Source organism: Acanthopagrus latus, chromosome 1 (genome assembly GCF_904848185.1).
Source record: "Acanthopagrus latus isolate v.2019 chromosome 1, fAcaLat1.1, whole genome shotgun sequence".
Classification (NCBI taxonomy): domain Eukaryota; kingdom Metazoa; phylum Chordata; class Actinopteri; order Spariformes; family Sparidae; genus Acanthopagrus; species Acanthopagrus latus.
The window spans coordinates 31,892,811-31,914,431 of NC_051039.1; the positions used below are offsets into that span (position 1 = coordinate 31,892,811).

At 42.2% G+C, this 21,621-nt stretch overlaps 1 protein-coding gene across 7 annotated transcripts in view; it reads right to left on the bottom strand.

Annotated features, from left to right (window-relative positions):
- The window catches only part of si:dkey-28b4.8 (sarcoplasmic/endoplasmic reticulum calcium ATPase 2), a 43,582-nt gene that overhangs the window by 10,296 nt on the left and 11,665 nt on the right, over window positions 1-21,621 (bottom strand). For all 7 annotated transcript variants that reach the window (XM_037107223.1, XM_037107241.1, XM_037107269.1 and 4 more), the window contains 12 exons: window positions 13,765-13,931; window positions 12,054-12,209; window positions 11,761-11,902; window positions 9,255-9,421; window positions 8,771-8,859; window positions 8,487-8,589; window positions 8,141-8,272; window positions 4,955-5,080; window positions 4,644-4,865; window positions 4,241-4,352; window positions 868-1,106; window positions 521-741 (listed from right to left, as the gene is read on the bottom strand). In XM_037107223.1, the coding sequence (XP_036963118.1) occupies window positions 521-741; window positions 868-1,106; window positions 4,241-4,352; window positions 4,644-4,865; window positions 4,955-5,080; window positions 8,141-8,272; window positions 8,487-8,589; window positions 8,771-8,859; window positions 9,255-9,421; window positions 11,761-11,902; window positions 12,054-12,209; window positions 13,765-13,931 (1,876 nt within the window). The remainder of the gene's footprint in view (window positions 1-520; window positions 742-867; window positions 1,107-4,240; window positions 4,353-4,643; window positions 4,866-4,954; window positions 5,081-8,140; window positions 8,273-8,486; window positions 8,590-8,770; window positions 8,860-9,254; window positions 9,422-11,760; window positions 11,903-12,053; window positions 12,210-13,764; window positions 13,932-21,621) is intronic.

Sequence of the window (21,621 nt, forward strand, 5' to 3'; positions counted from 1 at the left end):
AAAGGTGGAAAGGAGGGTAAATTATCCATCCAACTGAACATCATTCTATCACGTTAGAACTACGGTTGTCAATCGATTAAAATATTCAACTGTGATTAATCACATGATTGTCCATAGTTAACTCAAGATTAATGGCAAATTAATCGCACATTTATTATCTATTCTATATATACCATAATGGAAATTTTTCAAAATTTGAATACTCTTATCAACATGGGTGTGGACAAGTGACTTAGTTCACATCAGTAAACAGTAAACGCAAATAACTGTTTTTGTGGAGAGCCGCATCTTGCAGGGCTCTGAAGCTGAACTTACCATTTGAAAGGGCTTTTTCTTTCTTTCTGCTCAAGGAGGTTTGTTTGCTTACTATTCCACACTGTTATCACTACATTGCTTCCAGATTTCCCAAACTACGGAACAGGCCAAGGGTCATAACACGCACGCGTTAATCGTGTGTCTAAAAAATTCTTAAGAGGAATTGGAATTTTCATCATTCACTTATTTCAGTTCTTTTACTTACCAGACCACCTCTCCAATGTTGGATGATATAAGGTATCTGATGAACTGTTTCATATTGTTGTAAATGGCTCTGCCCTCCTCCACTGCAGCCACAATGGTGGAAAAGTTGTCATCAGCCAGGATCATCTCTGAGGCTGACTTAGCCACAGCTGTGCCACTGCCCATCGCAATGCCAATCTCTGCCTTCTTCAGTGCTGGTGCGTCATTTACCCCGTCACCTGTCTGAAACCATGACAGTGGAGAGGGATGGAGGAGGATCATTTAGTGAAATCACAGTGGAAGTAGTGCTCTTATACTGGTTATCAGCATGCCTATCACAGTGCTTCAAGTGCGAGGTGATAATCTCACCATGGCAGTGATGTCACTCAGGCTCTGCAGGTACTCCACTATACGACTCTTGTGTGCTGGCTCCACCCGGGCGAAGCACCGCACCGTCCTGCAGGCCTGACGCTGCAGGTGTGGAGGAAGCTCATCAAACTCCCGTCCTGTCAGGCCCCCGTTGACTCCCGAGCCCTCCTGCTCCTCTTCCTGCTCCGTGATGATGCCAACCCTCCTACAAATAGACAGGGCTGTCCCTTTGTTGTCACCTGGAGAGAAAAATCCAGAGTGATGAATTGTCAGATTAATGCTCATATAGGCATGTCTATATATGTCTCTTCACAGCTAAACAAAGACACAACCTGTTCCCACAGATTTTTCAAACTAACCTCACAATAAACTAGACATCACATTTCTGGCTGTGAAATTCATGCATTTCCAATTAAGGCAAAATTTTGGGTGAGAGATGAAATGATGAGGGCTGAATGATGATTCAGCTTTATCATATACAAAACCAAATGCAGGTAATCCAACTGAAAGTTGTACACATAACTGTAGAATAGTTAGTAGTATGAATATACAGCATGTGGTAGACATGAATAAGAGAAATGTACACTATGGACAGTATTAAAAATATGTTATATGAATACACTAGGAAACTGTGTGAACATCTGCAACTTTTACCAAAGGCAGTCCATTTGTAATGATAAAATACAGTATAAAAATAACTAGTGCAGCAGTAAGTTTATTTCAATTTATATCAAAATCACTTTTTCAACGAGAGTATTTCCAAATTATGGAGAACCTAAGGGGACATGGGGAAGAAAAAGCAAAACTTCTGTGAAAGCTATCACCGACTTTATTTACAGGCTTTCGTAAATCATACAATCCATATTTGCAGGTGGTGAGGATGTTCAAGATGAGCTGACTGGAGAAGGCAGAGAGTGTGTGTGGAGACGATCTCCAGTGAGCCATGTGTGCCTGACAGCACAGTCGTGTCTACTGCGATGATTTCACACACAAACTACTCAACAACTAAAACTGTATTTGAACATGTAGGCTATTCATTCTTTAATGCTTTTTGATTTATTCTTGGTTTTCGACCATCGATTATGATTACTGGATCAGTTAGTCATTCACATGTGTGTTTCCACAAAGGCAGTGTTGCTGGAGCAGATCTGTTTACATTTTGATAATTATCAATAAATATGTGGACGTGACGAGAGAGCATGAGGGGAAACGAGAGGGAGGGAGGGAGGGAGGGAGAGAAAGAAAAAGAAAACCTGCACAAGAAACCTGTGTATTCTCTTCATGACTGTGACATATTCTACACATACAGAGTATAGTAAACTGTAGTAAAATGTTGTTATGATGTAGAAATTACTCTCTTCAGGTCAATTTCAGGTCTACTTTCCACTGTAAAAATGATGTAATGCCATGCACTAGCCCATTGGGGAGCACTACTGCCCCTGCTATACATATGTGAAACAAGTAGTATAAAAGCTTTCGTGGCTCCAAAGAAGGTTCCATGTAATCTGCCTCCAGTGATGTCACTCAGTGGCTATGCTGCATTATGGGTAATGCAGTTGCCAGGTTTCAAAAAAGAAGAAGATTAATAGAACTCACAAGGTGAGTATATGGATTGGATCATTTAATCTAAAACTGTGTATTGCAGACCACTAGACTGCTTTTCAAAACCCAGCACCTACATCTCTCTATAAAAGCAAGGAATCTCTGTCTGTCTGTGTGTGTGTGCCTCAAATATCTCTGCAGATCAGGATCAGACTGATCTGAGAGTTTCAACATGGCTGCTGTGTGGTTCAAGGGTGCGCAACGTCGCATTTGTTTGGACTACAATCATACAGTTAATAAATTATTTCATAAATGCTTTAGGAATTCTTTTAAGATTGTCAACCATAGCCACCTTAGCCACTATAGCCACGTGCGCACCAGAGCCAATCACTGCAGAGCTCACTTCCACAACATACCTTAAGAAACAAGCGGATTAATACCTGCAGCGGCGCGAGCTGGACCAGGATTTTGCTGGCGGTTCGGTCCCGTTCTGTGCATCTAAACTGACTGTTGTGGATTACTGAGACTAAACAAGTTCGGACAGAGTCTGTCACCGGCGGTGATACAGACAGCAACAGAGATGGCGAGTTTTTAGATTTGTGACATATAGCATGTTTGGAGTATATAGTTAGTGTGTATTGTAGTGTTTGGTGTAGTGTGTTTATTGCGTCGTGTAGTCGTTTTTTTGTGTTGTCAGTCAAAACAAGGAGGAGTCTGCTGAATGTGGAACAGGCAGGAATGAGCTGAGGAGCCCTGAGCCTGAGGCATTGCCTGCATTTAAATGTAAATAGTTACACATAACTTTGTAAATTTAAAAATGTTATGCACATATTTAGCAAGCAACAATTTATATTTGCATCATAACTAATGCAGTTGGGTCATTAAACATATTTGTGGTTTTTACAGTAAAAAAATCTAACTTTTTCCTACTCTGATTTTATGTTATTTTGTGATTGTAGGTCCATAGTGTTAATATAGTATGTCAAAAGGAAAAAAAATAACTGTACAGTCACACATGTGAGGTTGTGCTGAAAATAATGACACCAAACAAGGCAAGATAAATAGTTTCTAAGGTGAAATATAATGGTATAATCAAATGATGCACCTGAGCCACTGAGTGACAACACTGGAGGTACAGTAATATCTCAAATTACAGGCATCTTCCTCTGGAGCCACAAAAGGCTCAAGAACAGACAACTCAAGAATGAAATGGTGTAAATTAAAATACTAGAGGCTAACATATCCTGACTTTTAGTCAATACTTTATGTACATTATGGAGTAACAGGATGTAGTAATGTAAGCAAATGTTATAAATAATAAATACATCAATCCAAATGCAAAAAAAACCCAAGTCCTGTCACTGGGTATTCTAAATGTGCCAAATGTGCATTTCCCTTTAACCTCTTACAATGATGTGAATAACCTGAATGATCCAGATCTTATTATTGTTAGTGTGCTTAGACTTAGTTCCTGGAGCGTTCATCCTGACAGTAGATTAAGTTCAGCAGCCTCCCTCTCATCAGTTCTATCTTGCCTTAAGACAGGTCCACTATTTTTTGTGTTTTGGAGTTTTTTTCATCATTCTGTAGCTCCCCAGTAGTGATTCTTTATGTATTTAAATCCGAATATTCAAATTTTGGTGAAGGTATGTATATCTTAGAGCCCAAAACCTATTTTCCCAAACCATCATTGCACATCTGTACTGTTGTTGTCAGGTACATTTCTGAGAGTTTACTGATCTGTGTGGGTTAGTATGTGTGCATTAGAGGTGTGTTTTTACAAACATATGCTTAAATTTAGATGTGTTTGTGGTCGTGTGCGCAGGCTCACCTGTGATCATGATGACTCTTATGCCAGCCTGGCGACACATTCGGACTGCACCAAGTACTTCTTTCCTGGGGGGGTCCAACATGCCCACACAGCCCACAAATGTCAAGTCTGACTGGAGTGGGAAGAGACGGAGGGGAGGTGTACAGGACCAAATTAGCCTTTACACTTTGTTTGACAAGCATTAGCAACAGTTTATTTCTTTATTTAGACCCACTGGTAAATACTGGCAAGAGGATAGATTGTCATTCCCATTCAGCAGACACAGTGGGATTTGATCATGTAAGTGGTCTAAATCTTACAGTCACATTTGACAAAGGACAAGTGTTTACTCAAGAAGTAACAGAGAAAAAGCACACTGGGCTGGACTCTCTGCCCTTTGAAAGAACTCCACAGTCATCATCACCTCATAGTTAGCAAAGGCAGCCGAATTCTCAAGGTTGAGGCTGTGAATGTCAGGGGGCGTGTCCCTGGTTGCCATGGCGAGGCAACGCAGCGTGTCTCTGCCCGATCCCCATTCCCGCACAGTGGACAGGATCTGCTCTCGAACTGCCGGGCTCAGAGGCACACACGTTGAGCCACTAACCCGGATGTAATTGCAGCGCTCCAACACACTCTCAGGAGCTCCCTGAAGAAAGATGGGGGGACAGAAGGCATGAGATGTCTCTTAGGTCACTGGATAACTGAATGTATTATAGTGAGTGGTGTAAAACTCACCTTGATAAACATCTTGGCTCCAGAGGCAGACCTTGTGAGTTTATTAGATGAACAGAAGACAGACATGGACTTCCTGTCTCTGGAAAACTCCAGTGTCAGCTCCTTCCTCATCAGCTGCTTAATCACCTGAAAACAACCAATACAAAGAAAACCAGTGTATGTACATTTTAGGTTTAATGCAGGCAGGTGAGCAGAACATAAAAAAACACAAAGGGCTAGGGTGGTACAGTATAGTATGTGATTAATTTGATAGATATTGCAAATTGCGAAACAATTCATGATTGCTGCTATTGCTATTATTGATACTTCTTAATACTCCTAATCAGGCAAGTTCTTTATTGATACTCTTTTTGGTTCTTTATCAAAAAGATATTATTTCTAGAATGGGAATAGAATTGAATGTTTGAAAATATATCAGTTTTGTTCAGTTCAACAGCGGAGCAACAACGATCCGACATCGCCGCAAGCCAGGAGAGACCACAGCAGCAGAGGAGACTGACACAGGAGCCAGGTGGTGACTAACACTGAGGCTGTGATGGAGGGAGGACCAACGGAGCAATGATGGTATTGAGTATGTCGATTTGAAAGTTAGCGTTGCCAGAATGTCCGATTAACTGTGATCAGGGGCGCCGCCAGGGATTTTGGGCCCCATGAAAAGAAATTTAATTGGGCCCCTGTATAGCCCGGTGAAAAAAATTGATGCCGTTTTATATAAAGCTATGCATTTTAATGATACTTTTGACTATCATTCCCATATTTGTGAAAAGAACAACATTACAGGTACTTGCTTACTGCTCACTGTCTCCCTTGTAGTCCCGCATGCAGGTCTAATTTATATATATCCCAAACTACTGTCTGACTATTCTATTATAATGATAGCTGAATTTGAACTACTTATATCTATCTATCTATCTATCTATATCTAGATATATATCTAGATATAGATAGATAGATAGATAGATAGATAGATATAGATATATCGATATAGATATACTTCTTCTGAAATAAATTTGGATTATGGGCTATTTTTATTTTATAGGGGACTGACAGACAGCTGCTGCTGATGCACTTGTCCTATCTGTTCGACTGACGTGTTTATTTTAATTAAACTCTGTCTCATTGATCACCATGAATTATTCTCCACATCAGTTCTTGGCTTTCTTGGCCTACTTTCAACCCTCTGAAAATGATGGTGGATCATCTGGTAGTAACATCACTGTCTTGTGAAGGCACTGGCTGCAGTTTTTAAGATTGTTTAAGCCATAAGCATTGAAATAAATCCACTGACACCAAACATGTCATGCTAGCTTACTGGGAAAGGAGCTAAATATTGCTCCAAATTTGACCTGTTTTTACCGCGAGGTCATCGACCTCAATGTGAAATGATGACTTGTAATAATAACTTTCAGTCACCACTTAATGAGGGATGAGATGAGGACGAGGAACCTGCTGCTGCTCAAACTGAGAAACTAGACTCATGACTGTCTGACTGCCTTCAATCTTTACAGCTGCTGACACTAGCTTTCACTGTTCTTAAACTGTGCTGGCTGTGAACTGTGCTCACCTTTCTTCTGAAAGAAATCTGTGAGGAGTTGTCTTCCCTCTACTTTCTTTCTTTACCTTTCTGCCTTTTCATTTTGGTTAAGGCTCCCTGATGAACAGTTCGAAAGTGCCTCTCAACATTCCCTTTCTTCGGAATAGCAATGGTAGTTTGATAAATGCACATTTTTTTTAATATCCCTTCTGTTGTTGATATCAATTGAAGCCACTAACCAGGTCAATTAGCGCGCTTATGTTTTGCAGTAGCTAGTGCGTCTGGTTTGTGCATGCACGGTGACCCATGACACGTACAAGAAGAGATCTCAGACTGGCCGTCTTGTACATCAATCTGGTGCATAGACTTGACTTGCTGTAGAGCGCCCTCTGGTGGACGCCAACACTCATAACATGGTTGGAGAGTGTTTTTTTTCCGGTTTTATTTTCATTTTCAAATATTAATTTGTTGGCCATTATAAATATCAATACCGATAGTTTGGAAAATGCCTAATATCGGCCGATAATATCGACCTACTGATACCACTGGCTCATCTCAACCAGATACCAAGATGTGGAAAAACCACCAACAGTTACTACATACACACAGCTTTATATAAAATGTACCGTACTCTGTACTGTGCACTCTGCTCTTTAACCTGTAAATTGTCTGCGTACCCTGTAAAGCGAATCACATTTGCGCCGTCACTCACGTTCGCGAACGTGATTCACATTCATGCTGATTCAGTAACAGCGCGAACGTGATTCACATCCTCAGCAGGTCGTTCACTAACGACTGATTCACTCATGATTCACGTCGCTGAGGACGTGATTCTCGTTCACGTACTGTGCTGACAGTGGCGCTGTGTCACTCACTCACTCACTCTGGGCAGAGGAGTTGATTCACGCTCAGTTACTGTACTGCTAAAATTAGCGCTGTGTTGCTAACATCTGTGTAGCATCATGTTAAGTGATTTTACTGTGCACAGAGGACACTTTCACCGTGTAATAATTTTAGTGCATGTATAACCACTCAAAGCAGCGCTGCGTCTCCCGCGATGGATTGTGTACTATAGTCCGTGAACGCACCGTCCCTCAGTAAGTGAAGGTGAACCTGAGGGCTGAATGATGAGCTGAATGACAGCTCGTTTGGCTGTTCATCAATTCAGGGAATTGGAGAGCACTGAACGATTCGGTGAACAAATCTTTTGAACGAATCATTTTAATGAACGGATTCTAGAGATTCAGTACAGTAAAAAGAACTGCTGTTCCTGTTACTAACCTCTGGTAGTGTGAGTGCGAGGCTGCTGTGTGCATGTGTGGTTTGCGTGTAAACTGAACGCTGCCTCTGATTGGCTTACGAACTCTGACTCTACCTTAGAGAGCCAATCACCGTAACTTATGCGGTTATCCCGCCCATCGCTCCTCCCTTTTGAGAGCCGAGTCAGACGAGAACAGCTTCAATGAGCAACTTCAGTTTGTAACGTGCCACATTTAATAGTCCGTAACAGTAACGGCGTTGTAACGATGGAAATAGTAATTAGTTAGAGTAGTCGTTACTGACAGAGAGTAACGCCGATAGTAACGCCATTTGTTGTAACGCCGTTATTCCCAACACTGCTCATATGTAGTGAGACACAGACAGATACTTACGGAGCAGCACGCTGTTGCTCTCTCAGCAGGGCTCAGTCCTCTCAGGTCAGTGTCGAACACATTCATTTTCTCCACCAGACAGCAGAGGGCAGTCTCTGTTGCCTCTCCCACCTTCTCATACACACCTTTTGCCTGTAACACACAGACAGACAGACAGACAGACACACACACACACAAAAGGAGCAGAGGTCAAAGTATGCTGCAGCGTGCTCTTCATTGACCAGTAAAGGCATTTTATATGCAGTCACATATTCAGAATCAGTTTCCAGTAATAAATGTTTCAAAGCCATATACGGTCATCTCCGTGGGTCTGAGCAGTTGCTGCAGTATTGTTTGCATGTCTTGCCTCATTGTAGTCTAGTGATGAGTCATTGCACAGTGCACAGATGGAAGCCATCTCCACCAGGCCTTCATACTGGCTGCACTTCACCAAAGAGCCATCCTTATAACTGGATGGACAGAAGGGACGGCCATGGCAGAGAAAAGAAGAAGAAGAAGGTAAAAGGTGGAATACAGCAGAAGGAATGTACACAATTTACAACAATAAGGAGGGAGAGATAATCATAATCCATATCCATCCATTATCCATAAACTGTCTGAAGTTAAGTGTTAAAGGTTAAAGACACTCACACTTCCCCTTCAGGGGCGTAAGTAGATCCAGTGACTGTGAACTCGCTCAGTCTGCAGCGCTCTCCTGACACACTGTCTACAACAAACATCTGAACACACACACACATGCACACAGACAGACATTGAAGTAGCTGATTAGTTTATTAACGTTTAAAAGATCACATTTAAGGTTAGTTCCACATAACAACAGGCCATCCGACCACATGAGCCTTAGGGGTTTATATTAAAGCCAACACTACATTAAGGGCGACTAATCCTTTGTTAATCTAATGTTAGCATGACAAGCCATTAGTTCTTACTTTGGAATAGCAAACTACTTTTTTTAACTGATCAGTGTTAAGACGACCATGTAATCATAAACACATTACGGTATCAGTCACAGGAGAGCTAAATCATGCTGACTGGTCTGCACAGCAATTTTGATACAATCCAACATACATGACAACACTTATCAGTGTGACGTTACAATCCTACCAAACCTTACCCTGCAGACTGACATCTGGTTGGTGGTCAGTGTTCCTGTCTTATCGGAGCAGATAACGGACGTGCAGCCCAGCGTCTCCACCGATGGCAGGCTGCGAACGATGGCATTCTTTCTGGCCATCCTCCTGGTGCCCAGTGCCAGGCAGGTGGTGATGACTGCTGGTAGGCCTGGTAGGAAGCACCACAGGATAATAATTGTGACGAGACAGCTTCTTCAAGAGAAGGATGGTTTTTAACATGTAGAGCAGTGTCCAAATTATGTGACCACTAGTAAGCAAAGTTTAATTTAGCATTTTCATTTCAATGTAATTCTATTTTTTCACTACTAATGGTTGTATGGGCTTAACCCCTTGATTCAGGGGTTCTCAACCTTTTGCAAGCTGGGCCCCCCTCAAAGCTGGTTCATTGCAGTTGGAGCCATCCCCCGAGAAGGGGGGAAGAAAAAAAGGGGGGAAGGAAGAAGGGGGAAAAAAGGGAAAAAAATAACAGCTGACCAGAATTGCCACAGGCCCTGTTTTTGTGAATGAAATAGCTGGGGGCAGGTCGGTAAGGTAACGAGTGGCCTTGATACCTGTCAGTCATGATGAGTCGTGTCTCGTCACCTCTCCGCTTTGTCTGCAGCTGAGCACTGTGATGCGTCTCTTTCCCCGGGCTGGGAGAGTTATCATAGCGTACAATACCAAATAATAGCCGGGGCGTTTATTTGTCTCAATCACTTAACAGACCAGGCAGCAATTTGGGACCAGGCGTTTAATTCCTTCCTCACAAAAATCCGGGATGTAAATGTCACAAACTTCGCCAGCTTCTCTGTGAATTCTCTGGCATCCTTCTGGGCAATATTTGTCCTCTGCAAGTTAAGTTGGTGCGGCGGATGAAACGATTTATCAAACCAGCACTCGCGGCAAACTCCTCATCTCTGCTGTCACGGTGGTGTACATGTGTTTCTCCATCGCCCTGATCATTTTGATAAAAAAATTAGACTCAGCATTCATTTGGAACCAGCGGTTACTTATCAAAATATACACCTGCGCCTGGCGTTTAAAGGGGACCCGGGTTAATTGAAACCCGGCTATTATTTGGTAATGTACGGTACATTTACACCCCACTCTGTAAGCCAGGGCGGGAACGGCGGCAGCCATGCACATCCGCGATTCATCTGCAGCCTGGACGTGGAGTGGTGTGTGTCTCCTCTCTGCTCTGACTGCAGGCTGGACTGCTGTGCAAGGCTACTGACAGACTGACCGCCTGTGAGAGCTTTTGGACGGGGAGAGACTCACGGCAGCACTCGCTGCTCATTGAGCTAGGTGACTGCAGAGTGATATGTGCTTTCAAGTCAGAGTCTCCAAACACCACAAAAGTCTCCAATAGCACCAGTTAAAGTTGCTAGATTTGTCGCTAGACTAGTCGCTTTTGACAAAAAAGTTGCCAGGAGGATGATTTGTTTGTGTGTTATAATAGTCCAACCACTTTCATTTCTACATGGGGGGAATTTCTGTGATTTTCTCTTTTTTCTTTCAGATTTTTTTTCCTCCCATCCTGTAGCCTACTCACGCTCCCCTGAAGATAAACAAATCTCCCCTCTCCAGCTGCAGGCTCGCTGTGGGGAAGCCCTGTGAGTCGATGACCGAGTGCAGTAGAGTTCGGCAGCTCAGTGAATATCATTACTGCGGGACTCCACTGCACTCGGTAATTGACTTGCAGGGCTTCCCCACAACAAGGAGACTTCTCCAGTGGTGAGTTTTGTTTATCTTTTCCGACAAATCCGGCAATGATATCAAATGTTTGATGCCTCGAAATATATGCTGGGACCCTGTTTATAATGTTGCAGAAGTTTGGTGCTGTTCTGAGCATCATTTGTGGCTTTTTGATGGCGATTTACACTTGGATCCATTTACTGCAGCATATCGTTGTTGTGCAGTTGATTTTGAGGATGCTAAAACTATGTAAGCTAGCGGTCCGCAAACTTTATCTCTCGAGGTGGGGTTGTACTCGGTGTCAAGGTGTGTTAGACTATGGATTAAACTTACACCGGAATATCCCTTTAAACACACCTCAAAGAACTACTTGAAGACCAAAGAAGACACCTGACTGTCATAGAATTAACAAACCGAATACAAATATATTCTGACATTCATGGACATTTTTTAAGGATTCAACATTTCAATAAATAGTTAAACTGTAATTATCATTTATATTGAAAAAAAAGGAACAAATGACAAGTACAAGTGTAAAACCTAGTGGTCTCAGACCTTTGGGCAATACAGTGCATATTCCAGAGAAGCTTCATTGTCTTTTCTCATTTTTTGGTCTGTGATGCTTCCTCTCTAGAGCAATTCCTTTTATGTGCCTTGCTCATGGACACATCATCTAAGATTATTTAATGCAAGTAAAGTTTTTCAAATTGATTTAAAATGACACAACTTCATTTTTGTCTTGGCAACAACAAAACATATACCTCTCATTGTAAAAGCAGCCAATACATAAGTGCAACATATAATAGCTTTGACCTTCTGGTATGGCAGCCACAGCCAGAGCGACAGCGATCTTGAAGTAGTAAACAGCTCCTCTTAACCAGCTGCCTCCGTGGACCGGGTCATTAAAGTGTCCGACATTGATGGCCCACACTGCCACACAGATCACGCTGATGACCTGCAGGGTACGACAAGACAAGTGTCAGGGAGTATAAGCAATAGTTATTCTATAGAATATGGTATAGTATGAAAAAACACAACATGTTCAAAGTCAGATTCCAAAGTGAGCCTAATCACAAAAATACACACAAACACACAGAAGTCCTTGCCTTAGACAGCTGCTCTCCAAACTGGTCGAGTTTCTGTTGTAATGGGGTCCTTTCAGGGTCAGTAGAGGCCATCTCATCTCTGATTTTCCCAATCTCTGTCTGCACCCCTGTTGCCACAACAACCCCAATGGCTCGCCCTGCTGCGATGTTGGTACCCTGGGCAAAGGTCATGATAGGCTTTACTTTACGTTTTTTTTACTGTCAAACTCTAACCCCAACCATCAGATTTTATATGTTCTCCTACAGCAGCCAACAGCCTTTACAGAGCCAGATAAGATGGGAATCATGCACTGTTTTCCACCTCGCCCTTTTACATGAAATGTATGAACAGATAACGGGGGGGCATTGTTGTTGCATTGACATGTATGAAAAAAGAGAGAGACGCCTGGATAGGACACACACTGTTAAGACTGCTGTTGTGTAATGTCCGCGTGCTGTCTAAAATCACAAACTGGGCTGTCATCACAATGGCACTCTTTGGTTCAGTGTGAAGAAAAAGCAGAGCTGGTGTAATGACAAGTCTTCTTTAAGGCAACATTTCAGGATCTCTGTTTAAAAAAAGGTAAAGCGAAATCTAATCTCAGTGTTCTGATTTGTGTCTCTCCTTTAACAGCAGGTTTAAAGTCAGTGACTTCACATCAGTGTGTGAAGTCGCATTGAGTCCAGTCATACTGAGATAAACACAACAAAGACAGCCTGCAGGTCTGCAGCCTGTCACAGTGACGATGCTAAATAAAACATCAGTGGCTGTCGTTCTTTGACCGCACACCACCTGGTGACTCGGCAGCCTTTGAGGTCTGACAGAGATAACACAACACACACCTCAACCATGGAACCTGTGTCCCATCAAGCAATGGTCATTTTCCCTCTCACACACTCTGTCATGTCTCGAGAGTATATGCTGTGATGTACCACATAGTTGCTTCTCTGTAGCATCATCTTTTGTCATTTTATTGCCGCCTTTGGTATTTTCCTGGTTTATGTTTGATATTTTTAATATCTTATCAAATTCTACACAACACAGATCTTACAGTAGATGTGGGAATGATGTTAGTATGTCATTGAACCATTCCAACTGCATGAAACTACTGTGACATCATTTATAATGTCACACAAATGAAGGAACAGTCAAACAAAGGGATGGTTGTTTGTCACTGCAAGACGAAAGAACTTGTTTGAGTCTGAATGCAGTGAGACAAAATATGATCTAACTATTATCGGTAGCTATTTAATATAACAACGTACATTTGTCCCAGCCCTGTATTTAATAAGGCTGGCTTTATTCATTTTTTTTGTCAACAAGTAGCATTAAAAGCCCAAAACCAACAATTTGTTAGTCCATCTCTCAAAGTTTTCTGATCTCTGAGCCCTGTGTTTCTTATGAATGCAACAAAGCAGTTTAGTTTTTACGAGGTCATTTCGTAAAACAGTGCATTTGTTGAGGACTATTTTGAGGAGTGCATTAATCCACATTCGGTGCTCTGTTGAGTATTTAGGGCAGCAGGCTGGTGTATTGGATTAAAACAAAATAAACTACAGTGCTTGTGTTCACAGTAATGAAGGAACATACTGCCCTATGCAACATTGTGGCTCATCAATAGGGACAATGATCGAGGAATAGTATATAGTGTAATTTAATTTCTTAAACACTTGGGAGGGTGAACTAGGACAAGGTGTGACACCACTGATGGATCTGGTTGTTGAAACTCACAGAAAACAGCATGTTCTTCTTGTCCTGGTTGACAGCCCGGGGGTCTGGTACGGGGTCTGTGTGTTTGAGCACTGACACAGACTCCCCCGTCAGAATGGACTGGTCTACCCTCAGAGTGGTGGACCGGATGGACGTCAGCCTGATGTCAGCTGGGACTTTATCACCAACTGGGGGTTGTGGGGAACACAGACAGATAAAAATAAAAACTTGTAATTGGACTAATTTCTGCCTTTGGCTTAGACTGGGACAATGTTTCAGTATGCAGTTCTGTATTATACACTCAGCTTTTGTCAGGAAGAATAGTGACAAACTCTATATCAAAGATTAACTCAATACTTTGTTGACAATTTAACATAGTCTATAGGAATTCAGTTTAGTTAGAGCTCAGCAAAACAAAAACAGCATGAACCCTCCCTCACATCTTAGGACATAAAAGAAAGATAAGTAATGAGGAAAAATACTAAACAATCAAAACTAGCATGACATATCAAAAGCAGCTAAGATGTACCAATGTATACTAACACAGTGTCTAAAGCCATGTTTCCACCAAGCAGTCGGGTTCAGATCAGTTCAGTTTACAGTGAATACATACTGCAGGTTCTCAGCGCCAAAAAAGTCTGGAAAGTGACAGTGACAACCTTGTCTAGATGTAAAGACTGACACGTAACAACGATGGTTAGAAGGGTTTGATGAGTCATGAAGAATATTCTGTTCCTTCTTCTGTAGACTAATGGTGCAGAGTTTAGCAAACGATGGCAGCTCCTGGGCTTCGATTTGTGACGTGGTGCATACTGATTTAAAAACTATGCAATCCATTGATTTAATAATGAAGAATGTTTAAAGTGACTGAAGTCAGCTCTCCCCATGTGTGGGGAAGCAGTGTGAAGCACCGACAAGGAAGCAGAGCATTGTGCTGCTAAACCGTTTCGACAGCAAGACAGACATTAGCCAGCTAAAAGAAGGAACACCTTAAAATATACAGTGTATTCTTATGCACTGTGTTACACCACAGATCAGCTGTTTGGGTTGGACTTTCAGCAGCTAGCTGACTGCAGGTAATAAACTGATAATTACCTCATACAACCCCTCAGCAAAACACCCAAACTGTCCCTTTAACACAACAGGTATAACAGACTTCTTGTCACACTGAACTGTCCCGGTCAACATGTGCTGGTTCGGCATTCGGTGACTTAGACAAGCAAAGCACTACACTTTTTTTCTTCCTGTTAAAGCTGCAAGTTGTAAACTTGCTCCTCCACATGCTGCAGTTGCCTAGCAAACAGCTGTGTGGCCTAGTTACCTAGATCGACTAATTGAATAGCGAGAATTACACTATAACCAGTGTGGTTTGTCCTAGATCTGAACTCAAAACTACAAAATCCTCCTGGATTGAATAGCTGAGGGTTCAGAAGACAGACCACCATGAAAATAATAATTAAAATCAAATGTTTCATGTTCCCCAAGAGATTCCAAGAGGAAATCACGTATTCATGACATTACTAAACATGTCTGCTTAATGCAAATAATATTATATTGCTAAACAGGAAATATTAGCATTCTTTCTTTTGGAAAGCATCGCTACTCATAAACTGTTTACAAGTGTTTATATATGTGGGGGACTCACAGAAATACAGAGGGAGCAGAGAGGAAAAAAGAGAGGCTGCACTGGCAATTTGCTTTCTTTCATCATTATATTGAGCAGTTAGTAAAAAAGGCTGACATTTATTCAGGGTTCTTAGTGCTGGTCCATGTGTCCTGGACAATTTCAACGGCCTGACAAATGGGAGACAAGCTTATAAACAGTTGACTAACTTTGAGAGTGCTGATGCCTTGTATCACCAACCCAAAACATCAACATTTGATCATCTGTCGCTTCAATCAACTCTCTTTGTCCAGACTTGCTTATGTTATATTTGATACAAATCCAGGTACACTATATTACCAAAAGTATTCGCTCACCCATTCAAATGATCAGAATCAGGTGTTCTAATCACTTGGCCTGGCCCCAGGTGTATAAATTCAAGCACTCAGGCATGCAGACTGTGAAACAAGACATTTGTGAAAGAATGGGCCGCTCTCAGGAGCTCAGTGAATTCCAGCGTGGAACTGTCATAGGATGCCACTTGTGCAACAAATCCAGTCGTGAAATTTCCTCGCTCCTAAATATTCCACAGTCAACTGTCAGCTCTATTATAACAAAATGGAAGCGTTTGGGAACAACAGCAACTCAGCCACGAAGTGGTAGGCCACGTAAAGTGACGGAGAGGGGTCAGCGGATGCTGAAGCGCATAGTGCAAAGAGGTCGCCGACTTTCTGCACAGTCAATTGCTAGAGAGCTACAAACTTCATGTGACCTTCAGATTAGCCCAAGTACAGTACGCAGAGAGCTTCATGGAATGGGTTTCCATGGCCGAGCAGCTGCAGCCAAGCCACACATCACCAAGTGCAATGCAAGGCGTCGGATGCAATGGTGTAAAGCACGCCGTCACTGGCCTCTAGAGCAGTGGAGACGCGTTCTCTGGAGTGATGAATCACGCTTTTCCATCTGGCAATCTGATGGACGAGTCTGGGTTTGGAGGTTGCCAGGAGAACGGTACATTTCAGATTGCATTGTGCCAACTGTGAAATTTGGTGGAGGAGGAATTATGGTATGGGGTTGTTTTTCAGGAGCTGGGCTTGGCCCCTTAGTTCCAGTGAAAGGAACATTGAATGCTTCAGGATACCAAAACATTTTGGACAATTCCATGCTCCCAACCTTGTGGGAACAGTTTGGAGCGGGCCCCTTCCTCTTCCAACATGACTGTGCACCAGTGCACAAAGCAAGGTCCATAAAGACGTGGATGACAGAGTCTGGTGTGGATGAACTTGACTGGCCTGCACAGAGTCCTGACCTGAACCCGATAGAACACCTTTGGGATGAATTAGAGCGGAGACTGAGAGCCAGGCCTTCTCGACCAACATCAGTGTGTGACCTCACCAATGCGCTTTTGGAAGAATGGTCAAAAATTCCTATAAACACTCTCCTCAACCTTGTGGACAGTCTTCCCAGAAGAGTTGAAGCTGTAATAGCTGCAAAAGGTGGACCGACATCATATTGAATTCTATGAGTTAGGAATGGGATGGCACTTCAGTTCATAGAATGAGTAAAGGCAGGTGAGCGAATACTTTTGGTAATATAGTGTACGTTTAGAGCTTTTATTTTTTTAATAACCAGCCAGGACAACGTTGTATTGTGACCCTGTGTGTGTTTCATCACAGCAAAGTGTGGTACCACTAAGGCGTGGACACCTTTAGTGGCACAGAAGAGGTTTTGAGGTGTTTAAACATCTGTTTGTCCGCCTGTCTGTGGACAGATTTTTGTCAGCCCATGACCATCACAATTGTGCAAGCTGCCGTCACAAATCTTTACAGGTGTGTAACTGAGGTCAAAGTGAAGGCAGATTTAAGAAGATGGACGCGGTCTCATGTCATAATGTAGACATGTGGAATTTCAATTTGTCATCAATAAGCACAACACCAGGCCCATATGAATGCTGAGAAAATCAGAGCTTCAGAAGTCTGGAGCCAGACTACCTCAGTAATCAGTGCGTTTACATGCACAGTTTAGTCGGATTACAGCCACACATCGACTATGCCACTCAATCAGACAGCTGCAATTATCCAAGTATACATGTTAGTGAGAAAATTGGATTATTGGGCCAGAGCATGTCATACCCCGGTATGCTAGGTGGCGCTGTACCCATTTCAACTAGTGGTAACAGAAACACCTCCGGCTGACCTCTTTACATCACCAGCTGCCTCAGCATTCAAGAAAGATGGCGTACGAAGAGCGACATGAAGCTACATTTTTGTACACTTCGTATATGGTGTACATGATAATTACACAAACTAGATGCACAATGGCGCTCTTTCTTGCGGTGATTTCAAAGGAAAGACGCCGCCGCCGCCATCCGTCTACTTCTGGTTCACGGCCCTGGGGAAAGATCTTGCGCCTGCGCAGAATGCAAAAATCCGATCCAATCCACTGGAACGTATACATGCAGGAGGAATGCGACTATTAATCAAATAATCTGGGTGCTTTAATTCGACTATGAGATATCCGATCTGGTCTGATTTTAGTCAGACTAAGGTCTATACATGCATCTTAAAGATCCGATCATAGTCGGACTAACTCAGTAATTCAGTTTTCTTAAGTGTCATGTAAATGCACTGAATGTCTCTTTCACAAGTGGTACAAGCAGAAATGTTACAGGGTCAAAATCTGCATGTCTGCACAGAAAACTGTAGCTTGCCAACAAAAAATTCTGCAGGAAATAGAAGTGATCACACATATTTACCTTTTTGTATTTTCAAGCACCTAAATTACTAACATACACTACTGACAGCCTTATTCCAAAAATGTACAGCTGTACCCAGACAGCCATGTTGGTCACTTCATTGTGTCAGAAATAGGGATGGATATCGTTAGGATTTTATCAATATCGCTACTGATACTGATACTCCTTATCAGTACCGATACTTATCGATACTCTTATCGATACTACAACATGTAATTTGAGTTAAAAAAAAATAAAGACTTGACAAAATGTCAAAAGATTCAACCTTGTTTTTATTACCACAAGGTAATAACAAGTTTCAACAGAACAGAAACTATGCAATTACAAAATACTCCCGAATACATAACCAGGACCAGGACCGGATATAAAAATCTGGAGGATGCCGGAGCACGACGCAGCAAGTCAGCTGAATTTAGCACCGAGCAGACAGGAAGTCAAGCACAGAAATAACCATATAACATCTGGTTATTTTCAAAATAAAACACTCCTTGTTGACACCAGCACACAAATCTCAAAAAGGAGAAAAACACAAGTTCTTCTAATGTCCTTCGGTGGGGAACACTTCCTGTTGTTGTTTTTAAAACACATACCTATAACTGCGGTCGCGAGTGATTATGTGATTATCGCAGAAAGTCCTTGGCCTCCACAGCACCTGTCTGCCGTAACGTTACTGCGGTATCAAAACCAACCAGTGGGGTTTAGCAGACGGTGGATGGCGGAGCAAAGCCGGATCGGAGCCGTAATGCAGCGGACGGTATCCAGTGGAAATTTCGGGTAAGCAACATCACCAAACACTTGGAGCGCATGCATAGCATGAAGCTAAAGGAGTGCAGTGTGTCTGATTGCTGTAACAAAGCCAGTAAAGTTAGGAGCCCAGCTAGCGCTAAAGACTGCAGAACCGAAGCAGCGGCACCACGTTTCGTTTCTGCGAAGTGAAGTCACAGAGTTTGTTAAGTTTATAGTCATTATGGTTGGGCACACTTCAAAAACCATCCATGTCAAAAATCGGCTAAAAATCATAAAAAGTAAAAGTTAAAAGTTAAAAGTACCTATAACAGTACCATTTGTCCAGAATCTTAACGGTACCCTGGTACCAACCCAATGAGGAGCTGGTGCCAAAAAGTACCGGTCCACGGTATACATCCCTAGTCAGAAAGAGAATGTATAAATAAAAGTGACTAAACACAGTTTCTAGATCTGTCACTTTGTTTCAGCTCTGATTAGTGTTACTGAATTCCCATGCTTTGCAAGTGGAATACTTTTGCTACACACTAGAAACACACACACTCTTAACCCTGTTTCCTTTCTCTGAGCAGCCTGAAATAGTAGTGGGCATCTGGAGGATTCAACCGTTTTCTTTCTGGGTCAAGGTCATGTTTGTGTGTGTGTGTGTGTGTGTGTGTGTGTGTGTGTGTGTGTGTGTGTGTGTGTGTGTGTGCGTGTGTGTGTGTGTGTAGGCTGTTACTACAGCTGACAGTGTTCATACAACCCAGCTGGACAGACTAACTGTGAATACAACTGACCTCCATGTGTTTACTCAAACATTTTCACATGAGTCATTTCCGCTGTTAAACGTTGAGAATGCGAGTGGACCAACAGGATGAGGTCCAGTCAAAAGCATCTTCAACTCTAAATGCACTAAATGCACTCTAACACTCAAAAACACTTGATAAAATACAGCTGTACTTAACACTGCAAGTGGATGAAGAAGGCCATCACTTTAAATGTCACATATATCATTAACATGCAGTTCAAACAGCTTTAATTGCTTCATAAGCTATGATACTTGACATGTGTTTTAGCTCTCATGAATCTATATTTCAAAACCTTTTGAGAGTGCAGCTTCAAGAAGCACTCGAATCAAATATTTTCCATGAAGACCTCGTGGGCCTCTCACTGGGTTTCCATGACGATAACAGCCAGAGGAGAGGGCAGAGAAGCAGCAGCAGGCATGCAGATTAAGATGAATGCTAGGAACGACTAAACAAAGATGCCACAGTGTTATTTCAACCTTATATAAACAAACATGCACTGTGCTTACATACAGTGTTCTTTCCAAGCTCAGCACAGTACTACAGACAGGATGTGCACGGGTTGTCCAAACCCAGAACCTTCACTATAACAATGTGGGCATACACACTAATGACTGATCATGTTCTGAGAACAGTAGCACCAAACACACACACACACTCCAGCTGGGCTGGCAGGTTAGGAACATGCATATTGATTACTGCTGTATGTTGCACAGAAAAACAAAACAACAAACAAACAAACAAATATATGGTTTCATGGAATTCTCAAAGATGAGAATAGTTGGGAGAATCCATCAGTCCATCATGAGAGCTGTTGTTTTCAAAGACTCACTTTATTCATACTTTCTTATGAGTCAACATCAATTATCCTGGTGATCTTCAAAGTGGACATCAGTAAGACCATTTGGCACAATATCTCAGTTAAAATTACCTTTTATAAGTCTCAATTGCAGCCAAATACTTGTGATATGAGCATTTAATGAATTATCTAAATAATCTAGACCACCTTAAAGTATGACCCTAACCCTAAATTCCATCAATTAATTTACATAAAAGGTTGAAGGTTAAATCATGTGATCCCAACGATTGCCCGCCACTGTCATTATAGTTATTGTGTGGATTCCACCCTCCACTTTGGAGTTTTTATCCATTTATTTATTTTGGCCTTTCTGGCTTTTTATTGACAGTATAGCCTGAAGAGAGTGACAGGAAACAGGGTAAGAGAGGGGGAGTGAGCCTCGGCACATGGGACGCTCGTACTACCAACTGAGATAAGCAGCACCCTGGAGTTATAGTTATCAGGGCCCGAGCAGGTCGCAGACCTGTGAGACCTATTGTAATTGAAAGAGAAAGAATTATTCTTCTGCGGTTTAACTGCTGTTTTGGAAGCCTGAACATACCCCAAAACTCACCAAATTTGGAATATACTTCACATCCGGCGAAAAATGTGATAATTAAATGTCACTGGGCATGGGTGTGACCTGCAGGCTCTGCAGCGCCCCCTATTGTTGTTGCCTGCCTTCCACATGAGCATAGATGAACAAAATTCGTTACGCAGATTCATCATGAGCAGGTACACAAAAAAATCTGGGAGACCAATACCATCACTCCAACAGGAAGTCGGCCATTTTGATGTGTGCTGCCATTTTTCCCAAATTCATGCCTACTTTGAAAACTATATTGTCCTAGAGCTTAAAAAGCACAGTCTTCACACTCACTCAGTATCATCTTCATGCCTTGAAGATGAAAAGTTATTGAAATCTTTCGGCTACGTCATACCTGGTGGGCGTGACGGTGGACCATTTTTTTTCCTTTGCCGTGAAGCATCAAGTCTTTATAACTTCAACATACAATTTCCCATCTACACCAAATTGCACATACATGTAGACGGTGTCGCCCCAAATACGTCTCAGCATCAATACTAAGTCAGCCATTTTGAAATATTTCCAATCCTCGCACTGTAATGACATCCTCCAACAGATTTAACA